Below are 18,697 nucleotides of genomic sequence, written 5' to 3'. Positions count from 1 at the left end.
TCAGAATGTATCTCCTGGGTTGAAAACAAAGCAGTGTGTTACACCTACTTAAAGTTTTATGAGTTAACAATTTTATGTAAGTGCAACTACTATCAGCAATCAGATTGCTTTCAACAGCACCCGTGGGTAGACATGGGAATGCAGCTGGAGGTTACCTTGCAGCCGTTGTAGTTACTGATCTACTCTGATACAATGGGATTCCTGGGCTTGCTCTTACAGAAGAGTGTTGGTACCAGAGTTACACAAACAGTAGTGGCCTGTCAACAGGCTGAAAGAGCATACGAATTTTGCTGTTGATATTCTGCCTATTTCACATGCAAATTATTTACTGTGAGTAATCCATACCTCACCTTACTCTTTATGCTTATTTTATGCCCAAAGGCTGTTGCACTGGTGGTTTGATTTTGCATCCAGATTATAAGTCAAGGCAAAAGCAACCTCAGATACCCAGAATTTATTATAACAGGTCATAGTGATTATAGGTCAAATTAAATGCATTATCTTTCTTTAGTTGTTAAAGAGCTCTGGATCTCTCTGCTTGCCTCATAAAGTCTTTTGCCTAGTATTTGTTAGTGTACTACTTCTTACGGCAGTGGCTTATCAGAATTGAAAGATCTCCTTCCCTGCCATCTAAGAACATTAAGCTATTTATGGAGGAGGTTACTCTTATCAGGACTCTTCATAACATTTTTTGGTTTTGTCTCACAGAAATTGTCTTAACACCACAGAAGCTCAGAGTAATTTGAGTGGGGGAGAGAATCGTGTGCAAGTCCTCAAGACGGTGCCGGTTAACCTTTCCTTGAACCAAGATCCTTTGGAGTCATCCAAAAGGGAATACAACACAAACGTGTCTGGGAGCTCAACACCCATCACTGGGACTGGAGTGACTGTGGTTAAAGCAGAGGAGTTCACCCCTGTTTTCATAACCCCACAAGCACACTATGCAAGAGGAGAAAATGAGGAGCACCGAGGTGTAATCTTTGAACCATATGAAGTGTCCAACATTGCTCCCCACACAAATTATCTCAAAGATGACCAGCGCAGTACTCCTGACAGTACATACAGCGACACCTTCAAAGATGGAGGAACAGAAGTAAGTTTTTCACCTCAAATTAGCATCTAAGAACTCAATAAAAAGCTGTAAACAAGATAAGGTGATTTGAGCTGTCCACAAGAGCCATTAGAACAACAGTGATGCTTGTTTCAACAAATTCGTCTCTGCTCCTTTGTCATGTGCCTGTCAGTCTGTGCTCTGATTGTCGGGAAGCATCATGAGGCATTTCAGAAGTCAGTTTTAAAGTTATTTATTGGAATCACTGAGAATAATAGATACTGATCTTTTGTCTTCTGGGATATTGTCCCAGGTAGAGGATAGTTGCCATTCTGAAAGAAGATTTGTTTTCTGTTAATAAGATCTGCCTTCAAAGCTATTCATAACAGGAAGAATAGCAGCCACTTTGTGACTGGGAAGTTCTTAATGTTCTTCTGAAAGTGGAAATGAGTTTCTGCTGCTAGATAAACCCAAGTAATTTATTCAGAAGCTGTCTGTTGCACTAAGCTTTAACTCTGCAACATGGGTGGGTGAGAAAAAGTAGTAGAATTAGGTGACTGGAGGGGAGAGGAGAAGTTAACAGTCAGGGAAAGACTTCGGTGGGTGTATATGTAGGGGAATGAGAAGAGAGATAAGGGGCTACCTTGTAACTATTCTACAGTTATACTGAGGCAGAGTAATTAAACAGTCAGCTTTAATATGGTGAGTACATTCTGTCTGCTTTTGCCTGCTGCAGAATAATGCAAACAAGCCAGAAATGTAGAAAGGTAAAAATTACTTAAAGCTGACAGTACCTCTGCAAATAATGAGAGATACTGGGGGTAAAGATATCCTTGGAGTTTTCTCCTCTAACTCTTATGAAATTGAAAATGTAACAAAAGTACAAGGCAAACTACATTAGGCCTGAGTTAGTCTGACTGAATATGTAAGACATTGTATGTGTACTATAAGTAAATTGTCTCCACACAAGCATCATGGATCAGGATGTCTGGAGGTGAAATCCATTTTAAGATATAGAACACATCTAGGTCAACTACATGAATAATTAATGGAGAAATCTAGCCTGCCATTGAGAAATCAGTAAGATAGAACCTTGGATTAGAAACACTGTTCTGCATTATCAAATCACATCATTTCAGCTATTTTTTATTGTTACCGGTAAATGGCTCTTTATGTGACTCCAGTGGTACCATACCTGTGGCTTTCCCCTGAGGTGCTGTAGCTGAGTGACTCCATTATGTTGGTTTGTTCTGGGACGCGCTGCAAAGTGCTATCAAATATGCAAAGTTGTTTCACTTGGAGGTAAAATGGGAATTTAGATCCATACATTGGCCTTGCATCCCAAACTCCACTTAGCCCCTGAGCGCTGTGACTGCTTTTCCAGCCCTGTGCCATTGTGTAGGGACAGCTGTATGAAGGTGTGGGGTAAGCATAAGGCAAAACGTTAAAATGTAGCAAAAGAGAAACTTGTGCTAAGTTAGTGTTTAAAGTAGGAATACAGTTGTTCTTACTAGTTTTCCTATTTGCTTGGTGAGATTGGCGGCAGTAGATTTGCTCTGATACTTGTTCAATGTTTAAACACATTATGAATATGTATTTAGAAATAGTTTCAAAATGTTTATCGAGTGACTTAGTTCTGTTATACTGAAGAGTGCTGAGTTTTTATAGATTCCTGTGGTAGTGGTCACTTCGGTCAATCACTTGCTATATTATTCAGATAAAATTTTAACAATTATATAAATATACCTTTCACATTTTTCATGTTCTTATTTAGCTGTGACTAATGTATTAGTTCTTTATAGTATAGACAAAATTTTCAAGGATAGGTAAGTAAATTGAATGTTTTTGACAATGTCAGCCTCTAGCCTTCGTATAAAATGCGACAACTAGCATATTAATATGGGACCATCTTTATTGTAATACCTCTCAGATATGAAATTTCTTAGAGTATTTAGTTTATCTATTCTGCTGCTCATGGATCCTTGACTTCTGATCTTAAGGAAATCTTCCTAACCAGTACGTAATACCTTTGCACTTAATGAGTATCTGACTGGATATTTGTTGTAACACAGTTGTGCATAAGGTAAAAACTGTTTTCAAAATTGCCTGACTTGACACTTCTGGAAACAAAACAGCTTTTAATTGCTAACCTGGTGATCACAAAAGAAGTTCTGGAGATTAAATGTCATGATCCATCAGTGAATCAGCCACATCAGCAAAAGCATGTTTTGGGCAACAGGCAAGCCAAGAAGAAGCAGCAGCAATGCTTACATAATAGAATATGAACGGGCTCATTTGCTCAGGAAGACAGAATACAAATTCTTGCTTAGTCTGTGCAAAAATGTGTGGGGTGGGTTTTTTTTATTTTTATTTTTATTTTTTTTCAGAATTCTACCTTAATGTAATTTTTTTTTGATGTGTTCTAATTTTTTAAAGAGTGACTGTAGGTCTCTTTTCATCTGGTAAAGCCTGCATTTCGCTCAGATAGAATCTTAGAGAATCACAGAATGGTTTGGGTTTAAAGGGAGCTTAAAGATCTTGTAGTTCTGATCCCCCTGCCCATAGGCAGGGATACCTTCCACTAGACCAGGTTGCTCAAAGCCCTGTCCAAGCTGGTCTTGAAGGTAAAATACTTGATTATTATATTAAAGGTAAAATACTTGATTATTATATTAAAGGTAAAATACTTTCCTAGCCTGTGTCACTACTCCTATTCAAAAAAGACAGTATAGCAATCAGAATTTTTGTAAGCATTTCATTGTAGGCCTTAACGACAGCTGACCACACACATATTTTTAAATAAAGCAAAATAAAAAATGAAGTCTCTAGGAGAACTGATTTCATTTGAAAATCTGCTAATCTTTGAGACTTGGTACATTTTTACTGGCTTGTTTTACAATATTTTAATGTGTAGGCAAGCAGTTTCATAAGACAGAAGATGTTTTTCATCTACATTCTTGTAGCAAGTTAGGATATGAAAAACTAAAAATTTGACATAAATGAATTATCAATTTCTAGTGTAAACACCATGTAGGGTTCACACCAGTTTTGGGGGATTTTAAGTTTTAATGGTTGATAGTTTCTTCTGAGGGGTCCTTAAATGTAATTCTACTTTCAGTGGCATTTGCATTTTGATTGTATCAAACTATATTTAATTGTTGTTTTGATTTTTTCAGAAGTATCGCAGTGTGTCAGTGGGGGCAGAAGAATATATTTATGAACAAACAAGGTATGGCATAAGCTTTGAAATGTGTTGACTGGCATCATGTGGGAATGTATTGAAGAGAGGCTGCCTGTATCCACTTCCCACCCTCTCTTTCATCACACTGGGGCACCTGCAGGGCTCCCTTGACTCTCCCCTTCTTCTCCTGCGCATGTTAGCTTTTATATCTGACCAGTTTATATCTTCATCTATTATCTTCCCTCAGCACTGTTTTAAGTTAGTAATTCTTCTGAAGCTCCCTGGAGATATGGAGATTAAAACTGTTGAGGGAAGTCCCCAGTAACAGGGCTTTGACAGCCAGGTCATGGAAAATCTTCCCCACCTGTAAGGATGGTAGGATGCACAATTTAGATGTCCAGGAGGGTTGCTCTGGTTCCACCAACCTTGTGGAATTCCCATCTTTATTTTTCCCTTCTGTTTTTTCTAGTTACTCCTAGTAGGTTTTCTGGGAAACCCTCTGACATTTTACACTGTTTCTTATACTACTTCATGTTTACCTATAAAACAAATGAAGCATCTATTGTATTGCATGTAAACCACCCTAAGAATTCCAGAAGTTTTTTACAAAGTTTCAAAAATTGAAGTTTGAAAAGATGAGTGTCCTCCCTAAGCACAGAAAAATGCATGCATAGAATGGGCAAACACTGCAGAGTTACTTTAACTAACAAAGACTGTGATTAGTAAAGTTTACACACTGATGCTTCATTTTATGTTTGTGAATGGTTCCGTTGATATCTGAGAGTTTACTCTCACTTTAGCAACAGGAACATGCCTACATATTTTTCCTAGGGTAGGCATACGACTGCTGCTGTAGTGGAGGTTCCTTACAGTTTGATCTTTTTCCTGAGGAATATTAAAACAATCATTAACTGCAATGAGCTCAGAACTGAGTCATTGTATAGGCAGTACATATGAAACAGATACTTCGCAAAGACTGCTCACTCACTACTTTGGATGTTTATAAAATTGAATCCCGAAGCATTGGCATTGTTAGCAATTCTCAAACAATAAGTCTTTCAAGGTATGGCCCAGGTCCACATTAGAATGAGACATCCGAATGCTCATTCAGAAAACCAAAATACATCTTTCCTGGGAGCTACCTGGAAGTGATAGGTGCTCAGGAATGAAAACTTCAGCTTGAAAGAGAGAAGTGGTGAACATGAAAGTAATTGGAAGCCTGGTAGAAGATCCTTTAATGACTGCAGGGGACTTTAGTTAAGACTCGTGGTGAGAATCAGAATAGTATTATAATCATTTGAGTGACTGCAATAAGTTTTAGGGGTAAGAGTAATCCTCCTGCTATAGGGCATACTTTGATTGCCAGATGGGAACAAGAAGAAAATTCTCAAGTATTACCACACAGAGACTGCAAAATTGGCCAGGTGCAGTGTGTCTGGGACTTACATTTTTTGATGTCTTTCTGAAACAGAGTGCCAGGAAACAGAAAACCAGACTTTGGCAGACTGTAGGCAGCTCTGTTAAGATACTGTGTGTCTGCCTTTAGTTCATCTGAAGCCCTTTTCAGTACACATCCTCGTTAGGTGATTTTGAGGTGCGTCTCCCATGACACTCAGCATGTTTGATAGGTGTCATGCAACGGTCTTGTTGCATGCAACCTGCAGCCCCTTTGTGTGACACTAGATCTGATGATGTGACCCTACTGCTAATGGGAGGTCAATCTGCAGGACAAGCATATGCAGCAGGATGGATGCTGGGTCCACTGTACCAGTGGTTCTGCTCTTCTAGTCTGCTCGGATGGGCATGTACTGCTTGCCAGTGTTGACAGAGCCTCTGTTCTCCTTGCACACAGGCCAGAGGGACTGCAGCAGCACACACCACCGTGGGTGGAAGTGGAAGGGAGTGCAGTCCCCTTCATGCTGCCTTCACATTGTGTGCAAAAACCTTTGTGTCAGCAGCAGCTGCATTGTTGGGAAGTGCTGGTACTGCTGTCAGTGGGTTGGATAGGTATAAGTTAGTGTTTGTTTTTGCCTTAGTTTTGTTTTGATTTGTAACTTTTAAGCAATTAGAAAAATGACTGGATTTCCATTTATAAGCTGAGAAACACTTAGGAATTGTCTTCATTTGATTGAATGATACTAAAATAATACTAAACTTTCTGAAACTTCGTACAGTGGATCACATTTTTTTTCTTCTGTGTTATTTTCAGTGGGGATTTAAATATTGTTATTCATGCATTTTAGTGATTTTTTTTTTTTTTTTTTCTATTGGATAATTAAAAATGTTTTTGTCTTCCCTTTATTTCCATATTGCTATGGCATTGTTATGATGATCCAGAGTATTCGCTTGATCTAGAAAGTTAAGCATTCACTGTTTTAGACCAGGATATTTGTCCTTTTGGTTCTACTCCAATACTGCTTAAACACTTTTTGCTGAATTGGGACCTTTGTGAAAATGCTTCCCCCATAACTCCAGTTTGTGAGGACATCCTGCAAATGACTCCTTGCTTTAAGCTTCCTGTGGTGACCAAATGCAGTTTGAAGAGATTTATTCTGCAAGGTTAACATTATTTTTCATTTAAGAGAATGTGAGGAGCTGCAGGCATCATTTTTATTGGATTATTGTTCAAGCCTGTTATTGGAGGAAGTGGCTGAAAGAGGCTCTGTGAGAATTGTGTTCAGCTAACAGTTCACTAGTTAACGGAGCTCTAACTTTTCATGGTTTGAGAGCTGCTTTAACCATGGAAAGTTCTCCTTTGAAGGATCGTCTTCTAAAATCTGACTTCTACCACAAGAGCAAACTCTTTTTCTCTAACTTTTGTCTTTTTCTAAAGGAGGGTTACTTGATTGCAGATACAACTAAACGCAGGTACTTTGTTCTGTCTGATTAATTTTGAAAAGACTGCTTGTAAAAACCTTGATTGCATGTTCTCTTTAAACAAATGAATCTTCTGGTTGTAGTCCTTCTCTGCGCTGTGCTGAAAGTAACAGTTGGAGTTTCTATTCTCCATGTCCATATTTTGGTTTTTTTTGGGGGGAGGTGTTTTGTTTGTTTGTTTGTTTGTTGTTGTTTCCCTTTTTGTGATGCTTCTAAGTTTAAATGTCTGTGGAAGTAGCTGATTTCCTGCAAATCATACTAAATCCCCTCCCAGTATTTGACACTCTTACTGTGGGTATGTAGTCTTGTACTTTGTAATTCTTTTCAGAGAAAGTAAAGATGTGGTCTTTGATCCAAGAGACTTACAGTCCAGACAGTTTTATGCTTGATTGCCAGATATGATAGACTTGGAAAAAGAAAATTGCTTTTTTAAATCCTGTGTAACCTTTTTCTGCAATTTTATTATTAGCTGCTTCTGCCTTGCTTATACAATGCATGAAATAAGTAATAAATGGAGACAAATAGAAAAGGAGAAAGTGATGTGGATTTTGTTGGTGTTTCTCTCCCTGTCTTTTCAGCAGCACTTTTCAATATACACTAGAAGCTACCAAATCTCTGCGTCAGAAGCAAGGGGAGGGGCCCATGACCTACTTGAACAAAGGACAGTTCTACGCCATCACCCTGAGCGAGACGGGTGACAACAAATGTTTCCGGCATCCCATCAGCAAAGTCAGGGTATAGTTCCATTTCTTTCCTAGGTGGGAATGGAGTTCTGCAGATAAATGCGGTTGTGGTTGGTTGGCTTTTAATTATTATTTTTTTTCTTGTGGGAGAGGGCAAATGAAACTTACTGTTATGCCTCGTGCAGAGGCGGGAGAGTAATATTGACAATGTTCTCAAATATCTTGGGGTCTGTTTTTTTCAAAGTGTGATCTTACAAGTTAATCATATACATATCTGCCTCAGTTTATGGTTTGGCAGAATGGTAATTGCACAGATACCGCACTTGGCATTGGTGAATTTTCCATTGCTGTGATTAAAGAAAAAAATCAGAGAACTGCTGCATCTACTGTGTAAGTGCATCTTCGCTCACTTGTGCTTTCAACAGCTGCTTTTCAGCTAAAATGTGAAGAATTGAAGCCGTCCTTTGTGACATAACTTTTAAATAATTTACACAGCATAAATATGAGCTTTCACTTGATATTCACCCAGAAGTATGACAAAATGGATTATTTGCATCTTGGATACCACAGGTAGAACTGGAGTTTGAGTACTCAGCAACATCTGCCTGGTGAACAGGCCTTCTGATTTCCCTGGTAATGGTTTTGAGTAAGCAAATCCTAACCCAGTAACCTTGGAATGAACAATGAGCTTCAGAGTTGCTGCCCTGCAAATTTCGGCCTGAAGCTGGAAGGGCTGCATATATGAGGCCGCAAAAGCGTTTCCATCCAAATAAATGGAGTACCATCAAGATATTGTGACTTTAGTTGAAGAAACCAATGAAAGTCGATGTGAGCAGTGAAACAGACAACAATCTATGTTTCTATCATATATGAAGTTTAAAGAGACTTCCTAAAGAGAGAAGATGATTTGTAAACCTGAATAGCAGTTAATTTTACCCTGATTTCCTAAGGACATGAGGCTGATGATGGTGTTTTAGTGTTGGCTGAAGCTGATGTAAGACTTCTCTGATGCTGGAAAGTCTCTCTCCCTGCCAGCCACTCGTTCCTTCCTGCTTTGTGGTGCCAGCTCTGGTACTTGTACAGCTACAAGAGGGGTCAGGAGCTCACTGGTCTGGCTGAAAACCAGTCCTCATAAGTCTTGTTCATTGCACAGCCACATGAGTTTTGAAGCTGTGGCAGCAGAACTGTGTAAATTGTAAAGGAGAGATAAAACCAATTGTTTTAGAGGATGTAAAGTTTACAGATGATTTTAAACCACGTGCAACTTTCATACTATCATGATCATGTTCTGTTTGCCAGGCTCCCAGCCAAGCAACTGTTGAATTTATTGCCAATTCCATACAAACCTGATAGGCGCAAGAGGTTCTGAAGGTATTAAACCTCTGTAAGTTCCAAAGAAGTGTTTCATAGAGGAGAAAGATTAACTGTCTCCTTGGTGGAAGAGCTACAGTCTGTACTGTCACTTCTGGTTGGTGCATCAGCTGGCCAGCCAGCACATACCTGATGGCCAACCAGTACGTGCATGCGTAACTCAGGACTCATCCATGCATATGCCCACACAGTAGCTAGACATGGGAGATGCAGTGATGACGTTCAGCTTTTATAGGTGGAACGGGGAAGGTCACAGAGCATGTGAAGAGTTACGGTGGTGATTGTGTGGAGGGTCATAGATCATGAATCAATTGTGATCCAGCTCCTTGGCTTATGAAACAGCTTGATGATGTTTTTTATGAGCTTAGTGACTCAAGGTTAAAGGAAAAATGGAAACAAAATAGGATATTTAAAAGCATTTGAATTTTTATTCTTTGTGATTTTTCTTCATTTTACCTAGTATGAGCATCCTTTCACTGTTTTGTGGGTTTTTTTTGTTTTGCTTTCCTACAACAGGCTTTTTAAAAAAGATTTTATTACTCATGTGAAGTTTTGCTTGAAGTTTCAATTTGTTTCTTTTGAATCACACAGTTTAACAGGGAATACAGATCTTGAACTAACAAAAAGCTCAGCAAAACTCAGTAGTCACACTAATTTTATCATTAAATGCATGTATGCAAGAGTCCTACTCCCAGAAAGGGTATTTGGACGGTGTATGCTAAACTTGAAAATGTCCTACCTTTAGCCAGTGAGCCTAAACTCCATAAGAGCACATTCCTTTACAGTGTAATGTCATCTTCCAGAGTCACAAGGAATCTGAACTCCAACACTTGGACCAGACTTGGATCAGAACTGGAATTGGGGAATCCTGTGACTTTGAAGTGACCACTTTTTACTTAAGGGAACTTAGACTTCTGAAATCAAAGAATACAATTAAATTCTATTTGGACTGTCAAAACCATAATCCTAGGCCCTGCGTTATTTTGAAACTACATTTCTTCTGCCCTGAGTCTTTAAGTGCAATATTGCACTTAAAGTGCAATATTGGACTGGAATAAAACCCAGCAATCTTCTACAACCAAAATACTGAGAGAGGGCAGTGACTGGATCAGCATTAGAGGCATATCAGAGATTTTAATTTTTGTGTATCTGACTATTAATTATATTAACTAATGCAACTTCTGGTGTTGGTTTTCTTAGAGCGTGGTCATGGTTGTTTTCAGTGAGGATAAAAACAGGGATGAACAGCTGAAATACTGGAAGTACTGGCATTCTCGGCAGCACACAGCTAAACAGAGGGTCCTTGACATTGGTGAGTATAAGAGGATCTCCAGATGTTTCAGGGAAGATTGCAGGATGCGGGAAGCTCTGGTACCTTACACTGGGATGTGGTGGGGTATATTTGCAATGGCAGCAAGGCTTGTACCACAGTTCTCAGCAGTGGCTCATCCCTGCTAGGACTAGGCTATGGGCTCTATGAAGCAGGATGCAGACCATGCAGAAGGAATCATCCTCTATAGTCACAAAGAAGAGCTGCCTCTTGCATACATATTTAGTGATGTTCCACCTTCTGCTGCTGGGAAGTCAAGGTCTGCACCTCTGCAGGAGTGGCAGTGTTTGTTTCCTTTATTTTTTCAAAGGCTGATGCACTCTTTGATCCAGTAACAGCAGCAGCCCACATAACAGTTACGTTAGCGAATATGATGTGTAAGTGCAGCCTGAGAGTGAAGGTGCCATCAATATGGTGACCACAAAGGAGCACACAGGACTCCTGCACCCCCAGTTTTTGGGTCCTGCTGGTGCCAAGGAGAAGTGAGGGAGAAGCGAGCTCTGGTGTGCTATCCAGAGAGACCTGTTTAGTGTTGGTTCCATCTAAAGTATTTACAAGCCAATTTCAGCCACAACTGCCCTATCCACATGCTTGGGAGATTTTAGCAAGGGAAGAACACGTTCCTGCTGCCAAGGAGCTTGAAGTTGAAATCTGTGGGAGTGTCTAGACATCAAGCGCTTCTCCCCTCCCACATGCAGTTTACACATGCAGACATCTGCAGCATTTACACATGCAGACATCTGCAGCAGATTCCAGTCAAAGGAGTCGTCAAGACCAAAGCAGACAAAGTCTATCTTGTTTTGACCGCCTGAGGGAACCAAACCATTGAATGGCAGGAATGAGAGGGGGCAGAGAGGAGTGGGGGAGGGTGGGGGGGCAGGAAAGCAGGGTTACTTGAAGAGAGCACTGTAAGACTTCAGGGTGATTGAACAGGGTGATCAGTCCCTAAATGGTTCTCATGCGGTGCCTTTCCACTTTGAAATGCTGCAGCCTCCATTGAGGCTGGCATTATTTAAAGTCAAGCGTATTTGGTCAAAGTAGCTCTTCCTGAATCTCCTCTCTGCCTCTTGTCTTATTATTATAGTTCTGGCTGAACTGTTTTCCCAACTTCTTTTTTTCTTTTTTCCCCTGTCTTTTGGGGTAGTTAAGGCAGTAAAACCTGCACCCCAGACCAGATGACTCTTATGATGACATGTTAAAAGAGCAAGTAGGCCACGTCACAGCTATTTCTGAAGGCTGCCTGTTTTTGTGTGCTAGTCCCTACAAGCTTGTAGTGCTTATGCTCATACCTTTGAAGGTATGTGCTGAGGAGCTTGTTCCACTGCCGTGCCAACACCCTCTGACTCCACTGCACTTGTGCTGTACCAACACATTTCAGTCCCCTTACCTGAACAAGTCAGTTTATGACACGAGTTCTGTAAAGTAGTGCTCTGCAACACAAGTGGTGTGCATGAGCTGTGTGTTTATCTGTGTTAAAGTGAATGACTTTTGTTTTCACTAGTTTGAGATGAAATAGGTCTGTGCTGACTTTTGAGGTGCTCTGGCGCATTAGTCGTTATTTGGACTGCAAACACAAGCTAAGCCCAGTGTAGTAAGAATTACTGATACAGCACTCTCTGACAGATATAAGAACTGTAAGAGTTCACTTCAGCATTTTCAGAAGAAAGACTTACGTGTGCTCAGTAGTGTTTTCTTGAGAACAACTGAAATACGCCCTTGGCTTCTACCAAGTACAGTGTTTCTGAACTACATCTCACTTTCTTTGGGACCTGCATTGTTGTTGTGTTTTAACCCCAGCTGGCAACTCTGTACCATGCAGCTGCTCGCTCACTCCCTCTGCTCCCTTCCACCCCCCTGTCCACCCAGGGAGATGTGGAGGAGGATCAGAAAAAAGGTAAAACCCACTAGTTGATATAAGAACAGTTTAATAATTAAAGCACAATATAATACTACTAATGACAAGGGAGATAGATAACAGAGAGAAAGGAATAAACCCAAAAACCCCAAACCAACAAAAGAACAACCAAACCCAAACCCAATGCAACAGAACAGCAGTGATGCACAATACCGTTGCTTACCACCTGCTGAACAATACCCAGCCCGGCCTGAGCAGCGATGGGTCCCTTCAGGGTGACTCCCCCCAGTTTATATACTGGGCATGATGTGCTATGGTACGGAATACCCCTTTGGCTAGTTTGGGTCAGGTGTTCTGTTTGTGCTCCCTCCTGGCTTCATGTACTCCTCCTCACTGGCAGAGCATGAGAGACTGAAAAGTCCTTAATCAGAGTAAGCATTACTTAGCAACAACTAAACATTGGTGTGTTATCAGCATTGTTCTCAGACTAAAGCCAAAACACAGCACTGCACCAGCTCCTAGGGAGAAAATTAACTCCATCCCAACCAAAACCAGGACAGTTGTGGATATTTGGCTTATTAGGGCAGAATGGCTCCCAACTACATTTCCCTTACAAGTCTCAAGCTGCATTTAGCAAAATCCTCCTGTTTTATCATCAGATAATCTGATCAACTTTATCCAGATTTGAAGTTGGCCCTGCTTTGAGTGGGAATAGGGTAGGAGTTGAACCAGATAGCCTCCAGGGGTCCCTTCCTGGCTAAATTGTTGTGTGGCTCTATGGAGATTTCCCTTTACATTAAAAATTCAGATCCCTAAAGAGCTCCTGTAAAGGAATACTGAGTTAATGTCCAAGCCCAGAGAGAATTAGTTGTCTGTGAGGGAGATCAGCAAATGCCAGGATATGCCGTGGAGTACCATTTAATCAGGCAATAAGAGAAGCTTACTACGGACAGGAGTATGTATTAGATTTGCCCCATCTTCAGGAGATGGTCTGGGAATCTGCTGGTAGCCCCACTTCTGTCTTATTTTGGATTTCACTCTGATTATCGAGTATATGAAGGGTTAATCATATATTAGACGTCTTCAGAACTGTCTGAATAGCCATAAATCTGTGTAACCAGTTCCATAGATGTTTATAATCATTAGTATTACTTTAAGTTAATGTTTGTAGCATATGTTTGACATCTGTGAATCCTTTTTAATTGTTTATGAATGCACCTTTTATCTAAAGCATGACTTGGTCCTTAGCAGGCAGAGAATCCATTGAATTTGGGATGTTCTAATTCTGGAGTCCAGCTATTCAGCCCTCTGATAGGGGTGAAGACTCTGTGCTGCTTTCCATGGTGGCACAGGTCTGTCTGCCTTCTGCCCTGCAGTTATATTCTGGAGATCAGAGGAAATAGAGTGACTTGTTCCCTCACTCCAGACGTGCAGGGGTCACTGCTTTCATTTGTTTTGTGTCCTGGCTGTTGGTGTGCCGCCTGGGAGGAAGGATGGTTGAATAGATGCAGTATGGGGTCTGGAGATGCATTGATATTAATAGGATAAACATGTACTTACATGTAAGAAAGTCTTTAGTGCTTGAGGAATAAACCTGAGGACTTGACACTTAATAAGCAAGAAGGAAAGGTTGCAGAATTTAGCCTGAGTGCTAAATGGATTTTTCTGAAGGAGGAGGGAGGCACTTTCACTGTTTTTAGCGTAAAAAAAATCCTCCCCCCCCCCCCCCCGATTTTTCCACAGTGTCATGCTGCGACATTGGATTACTACTTTTTTTTTTCTTTTAAAATAATGTCAAATAAAGAATATAATACTGGATTGCAGCAAATATTGGTTATTTAGAATCAGTACCATAATCTGACAAATACTGAACAGGTTCAAACGTGGACACAAAGAGTGGGTGTGGAAGTTTTAGATTGGGGTTATTTGTGCTCTAGAGTCTTGCCTGTATTTCTTTTGCAGGATAGTTTGTATTATTTATGTGCACAATACAAAACCCTGCTACAATGGTATGTAATGCATGCAAATGATTAGTGTTTAATATTGCAATTTGCCATTGTTTGATATGCAGTTTACCCAACAAAAGGAAATAATTCCTGTAGAGCCATCTTCTTGCATGTGCAAGAACCCCAATTTTCTGGTAAATCACAACAGCAGAAGAGGGAAAAACAGTCACCCTACCAACTTTCAGACATCCTTGGGTGTAAATGCTCTGTTAGTCAACTGAGGATCCTTCTTTAAATAACTATAAATCGAGGGGAATAGGATGCACTTCTGCTTTTAAACAGCATGTCACATAGATGCTCCATGAGATTTGTGTATGGCAATTAAGGAAGTGGAGGCATGTGTTGGGGGAAGGGAAGGGCTGGTGGGATGTGAGGTTCTGACAGCCTTTTAGGAGAAGAAAACATGTGTCTTTACAAGACATGTTGTTCATGTCTTTCCAAAGTGCACCTACACAGCACGCCCATATGCAGCAGTCAGTTGCACAAGGCACTCTCTGGTGAATCATAAATTTAAGGGGTGGGTGGATGTGTGCACATGCATATTAAACTACTTATGTGTCTTCTAATTCTTCTTATTTGCATTCCCACACTGAATTTAGATAGTGAAGCCAATTACTTTAGTTAGAAAGGAGATCTGAGTTCATGGTGGGAATGAAAAACCTGCTGCCCTCTCAAACTGTATTCACTTGTTGCATCGCCAAATGTCTTGTGCTGTTCCTATGGTCAGAACAGCGAATTTTTACTGTATCCAAAATCATGCCAGCATGCCTGTGTTTCATGATGAGAGAAAAGTATACTGATTGCACCTCTCAAATGTTAAATAATTCTCCTTGCAGCAGTGGTTTTGTTATAAATTAATTTAAAACTGTTATTACCTAGGAATTATTTTTTTAGAGAGCAACAGTTTATTTTTAGAAGGGTAAAGGAGATGAATACTGAAACCATTTGAGTTTATAGAATTTCTATATTTATGGAATACAAAAACATCCTTTTTCTATAACTGATTACAAAGCTAAGAATCAGCGTGCTTCTGAAGCACAGATTTGGGCAAAGATTAGATCAAGATTGCTGCATGACGTAAGTTCAGCCCTCTGGCACTGAGTCCAATTACAGTCCTCGAGGGATTCTCAGGAAATGTATATGTCCTAGAGAGAGTTGATGCATTTGCGTGGACAATCTGAAAGTTCCTTTAATCAAGCAGATGTTACCTCCTTGCAAACTGGGTCTTTCTCTTAACCTGTCATCAAAAAGAAGAAAGTGTGTTTGGTTGGCAAAGGGAGAGAAAAAAGGGGCTCATTATGAAAAAGACCTGGAAGTTGTCTGGTTTATGTGGTGTTCCACCCTTAATGTTTTTGGGGGAGGGTTGGGTCCCCTTTGAAATTTGGGCTTTCTCCCTCTTGCTTTGCATTCCTACTGAGATTTTAGCTCATTGATAATATTAACAGCCCATTGGAAAGAAGTGAGAAGAGGCTGCAGAATTTGTAGTCAGGCAATTTAAAAATACTTAATATCGATTTGCTATTTTAGTACCATGCACACGTTAGGGAAAAGATTTTTTTTTTTTTTTTTTTCTGTTTTATTCTAATTTTTAAAAATAGAACTCCAGCATCCACTGCAGTAATTCCTGGGAGACTTGAAATGGCTCAGCAAGAAATGTGCACTACTGATCATTTCCTCCAGTGATAGCTCTTAGCCTTTTAGAAAGCTTCTTTAGGATTTGCCGTAATGTTGTTTATTTACATCAAGATTTGAACACTCCATTTAAATGTTTCAATAGCTTCTAGTTAGTTTTCCAGATTTGGCCATTCCTTAGCCAAGCTAATGAATGCACCCACTCATTCCCACTACAGTCACGGATTCCTTTTTCAGACCAAGCAATATTTTGCAAGAATATTAGCTAGTGATGTGTATGCGTAAGACTCAAGCTGCAGTATATTACCTCTTTGCAATTAAGGTTATTAATAATTCAACATAAACAATACAAGAGGTAGTTTTGATGCATTAGACAACCCAGCTGAAAAAGCGAAGATCTACTATGCATTGTAAAAGAGACAGTCCAAACCTTTTTTGTGAGTCTTTTGTTTGTTTGTTTCTTACAGCTGATTACAAGGAGAGTTTTAATACCATTGGGAATATTGAAGAAATCGCATTCAATGCTGTGTCCTTTACTTGGGATGTCAATGAGGAGGCAAAGGTGAGGAAAAGCCATGCAGATGGCGTCCTAATATAAGCACCATCCATCCTTAGTCACTGTTCCACTTCTCTCCCTTTTAACAAATAAGAAGAAGGGTGGGTGGAGGTGAGGGAGCTCAGCCTCTGCAAAGCCAGGCAAACTGTGGTCTTTCACTGGCCCCAGGGATTCTGGCCATCTGTAAAAGGCAAGAGGGTATGTAATGGCTGGTGGGATGATACTGTGTTCACACCTGTGTCACTGACAAGGAGAGATGTACTTCTGAGGAAAGCCTGCAGGGCTCTCGTGATGCAGTTTCTTGCTTGTGACCTCTCAGTGATTTTTTTCCACTTAAAAATACACCCTGCCTGAGAAACAGTAAAAGGTTTTTTTACTTCTTGCAAAGTCAGTGTAGAACAAAAGGTGAATGTTTTCCTTCTCTTAAATTATCAACTTCCTTTCTACACTATTAACATCTCCAATAATGAATATTCTGTAAGCTAGACTATGCCTTCCCTTGTGTTGGTGCCATTATTTTTTGTTTTGCACAGACTGTCCATGCAATTGGGAATGAACATATTTTTGAGGACTGGTGCATTCTGTCTGTCTCTCTTAGTGGTTGAGTACCCTCAGACACGGGGTTTTGCATCAAGGGATGTGACTGCTACAGTGGAATTATAAACCAGGAATTTATAAACCAAAGAGCACTTTAGCAAGTTTCTTATAGATAAGGTTATCCAAAGGGGTGGCAGAGTGTTTCAGCTGCGTGGACTAGTGTAGGAGAAACGAGAAGCTGCCAGTAATTATAAGAAGTTGGCTCCTGGAAATAGGCTGTGTAAAATGTGTGGGGATAATGCAGGACTCCTGAAGATGTAGAAATAATAAGCGACAAGTATTGTTGAGCTTAACAAACTCCTGATACTGTTTTCATGTTGAATAGAAAATGCCCAGTGTTCAAGTAATTCTAAGGATCTTTTCAAATCCAGAGATATCTTCATGCACGATTTCTCACTGCATTTCTAACAGAGCATTAGAGAGATTGCATTGCGCAAGCAAGGTGTCCTGTGAGAGATTGCATTGAGTACAGAGTGGTAGCATTAACACTCGCTGTCCTGACTTGCTGACTGAAGGTGCTGAGGTCTGTACTAACAGGGATTTTCATCTCTGATGCACATTTTAAAAGAATAGAGCGCTAAAGAAAAGACAATAGCTGAAAACTGCCTAGCTCTTTCAAAAGCGGGCCTTGGTAAACAGAGTTGTACTTGTCCCAGTTGCTAATGGTGCTGTATTTACTCATGTAATGATTGCATTCTCACTGCCGCAGATATTCCCCCATTATGTGATTCCATTTCAAAATACCGTGGTATGTTGTCCTCTGCAGTCACAACAGATGACTGTTAACGTGCATGTGATCATTATGCAAGCAAATGCAGGTTTGGGATCTCTAATGCAACGGACTTTCCCAAGGGCTTTTACAGAAGCACTAAGGGGTAGGGCTATCTTGTCCCATTGGCACCATCCCCATTGCCAGGGCTGCCAGTTCTATAACACATATGTACTTGCAGCTGCAAGCCAGACTTAGCAAGACACCATGCTGATCTAGGAGCAAGACTTCCACCAATGTCAGGTGTTATGCTTGGCCATTTTTTCTAATCTTGCACCATTCACCTTGCTCCTGCCTTGGGTGCCAGAACATTAAGAACACGACTCTTGCAATGATCACTGGAAATATAACAGAGCAAGGTGCTAAAAAAATGACTCTCTTACTGTTGCTGGATTTAAAACGTGCCAGGAGTGAAAGTTTAAGAAAGCCACATGTATTTCTGCAGGAAGTAGTCATTAAAATGCAAATTGGCTTATGCATATTTATTTTGAGGGTTAGTTATCAAATATTTGAACTGCAAATGTATTGATAAAAGTAAGAGGATTCATAACATGCTTTGGTATTGGGCTATCAAACATAAATCAAGTTGTACCTGAAAGCTTATCACCATGCACTAAAGTGTTTCCTTCCCCAAACACGTGTATACACGTACCCACATGCTTGCTCCTGTTGGAGAGTCTAATACAATAACCAGTTGCACTGGGTCTGGGGATTCCCATAGGATGCCTCTGCTGTTGTTTGAAAGCTGTGGACTTGGAGGCACGTCACTGAAGGCTGTTTTTTCTCCAG

At 40.3% G+C, this 18,697-nt stretch overlaps 1 protein-coding gene across 4 annotated transcripts in view; it reads left to right on the top strand.

Annotated features, from left to right (window-relative positions):
- Positions 1-18,697, top strand: part of GRHL2 (grainyhead like transcription factor 2) — a 65,844-nt gene that overhangs the window by 17,228 nt on the left and 29,919 nt on the right. For 3 of the 4 annotated variants that reach the window (XM_030500342.1, XM_030500331.1, XM_030500361.1), the window contains exons 4-8: positions 709-1,093; positions 4,228-4,280; positions 7,688-7,844; positions 10,364-10,475; positions 16,454-16,548. In XM_030500342.1, coding sequence (XP_030356202.1) covers positions 709-1,093; positions 4,228-4,280; positions 7,688-7,844; positions 10,364-10,475; positions 16,454-16,548 — 802 coding nt within the window. The remainder of the gene's footprint in view (positions 1-708; positions 1,094-4,227; positions 4,281-7,687; positions 7,845-10,363; positions 10,476-16,453; positions 16,549-18,697) is intronic. The other variant, XM_030500352.1, reaches the window with a different exon arrangement.

The sequence above is a fragment of the Strigops habroptila genome, chromosome 1, assembly GCF_004027225.2.
Source record: "Strigops habroptila isolate Jane chromosome 1, bStrHab1.2.pri, whole genome shotgun sequence".
In the NCBI taxonomy this organism is placed as follows: domain Eukaryota; kingdom Metazoa; phylum Chordata; class Aves; order Psittaciformes; family Psittacidae; genus Strigops; species Strigops habroptila.
This window is presented reverse-complemented; position numbering and strand designations above follow the sequence as displayed.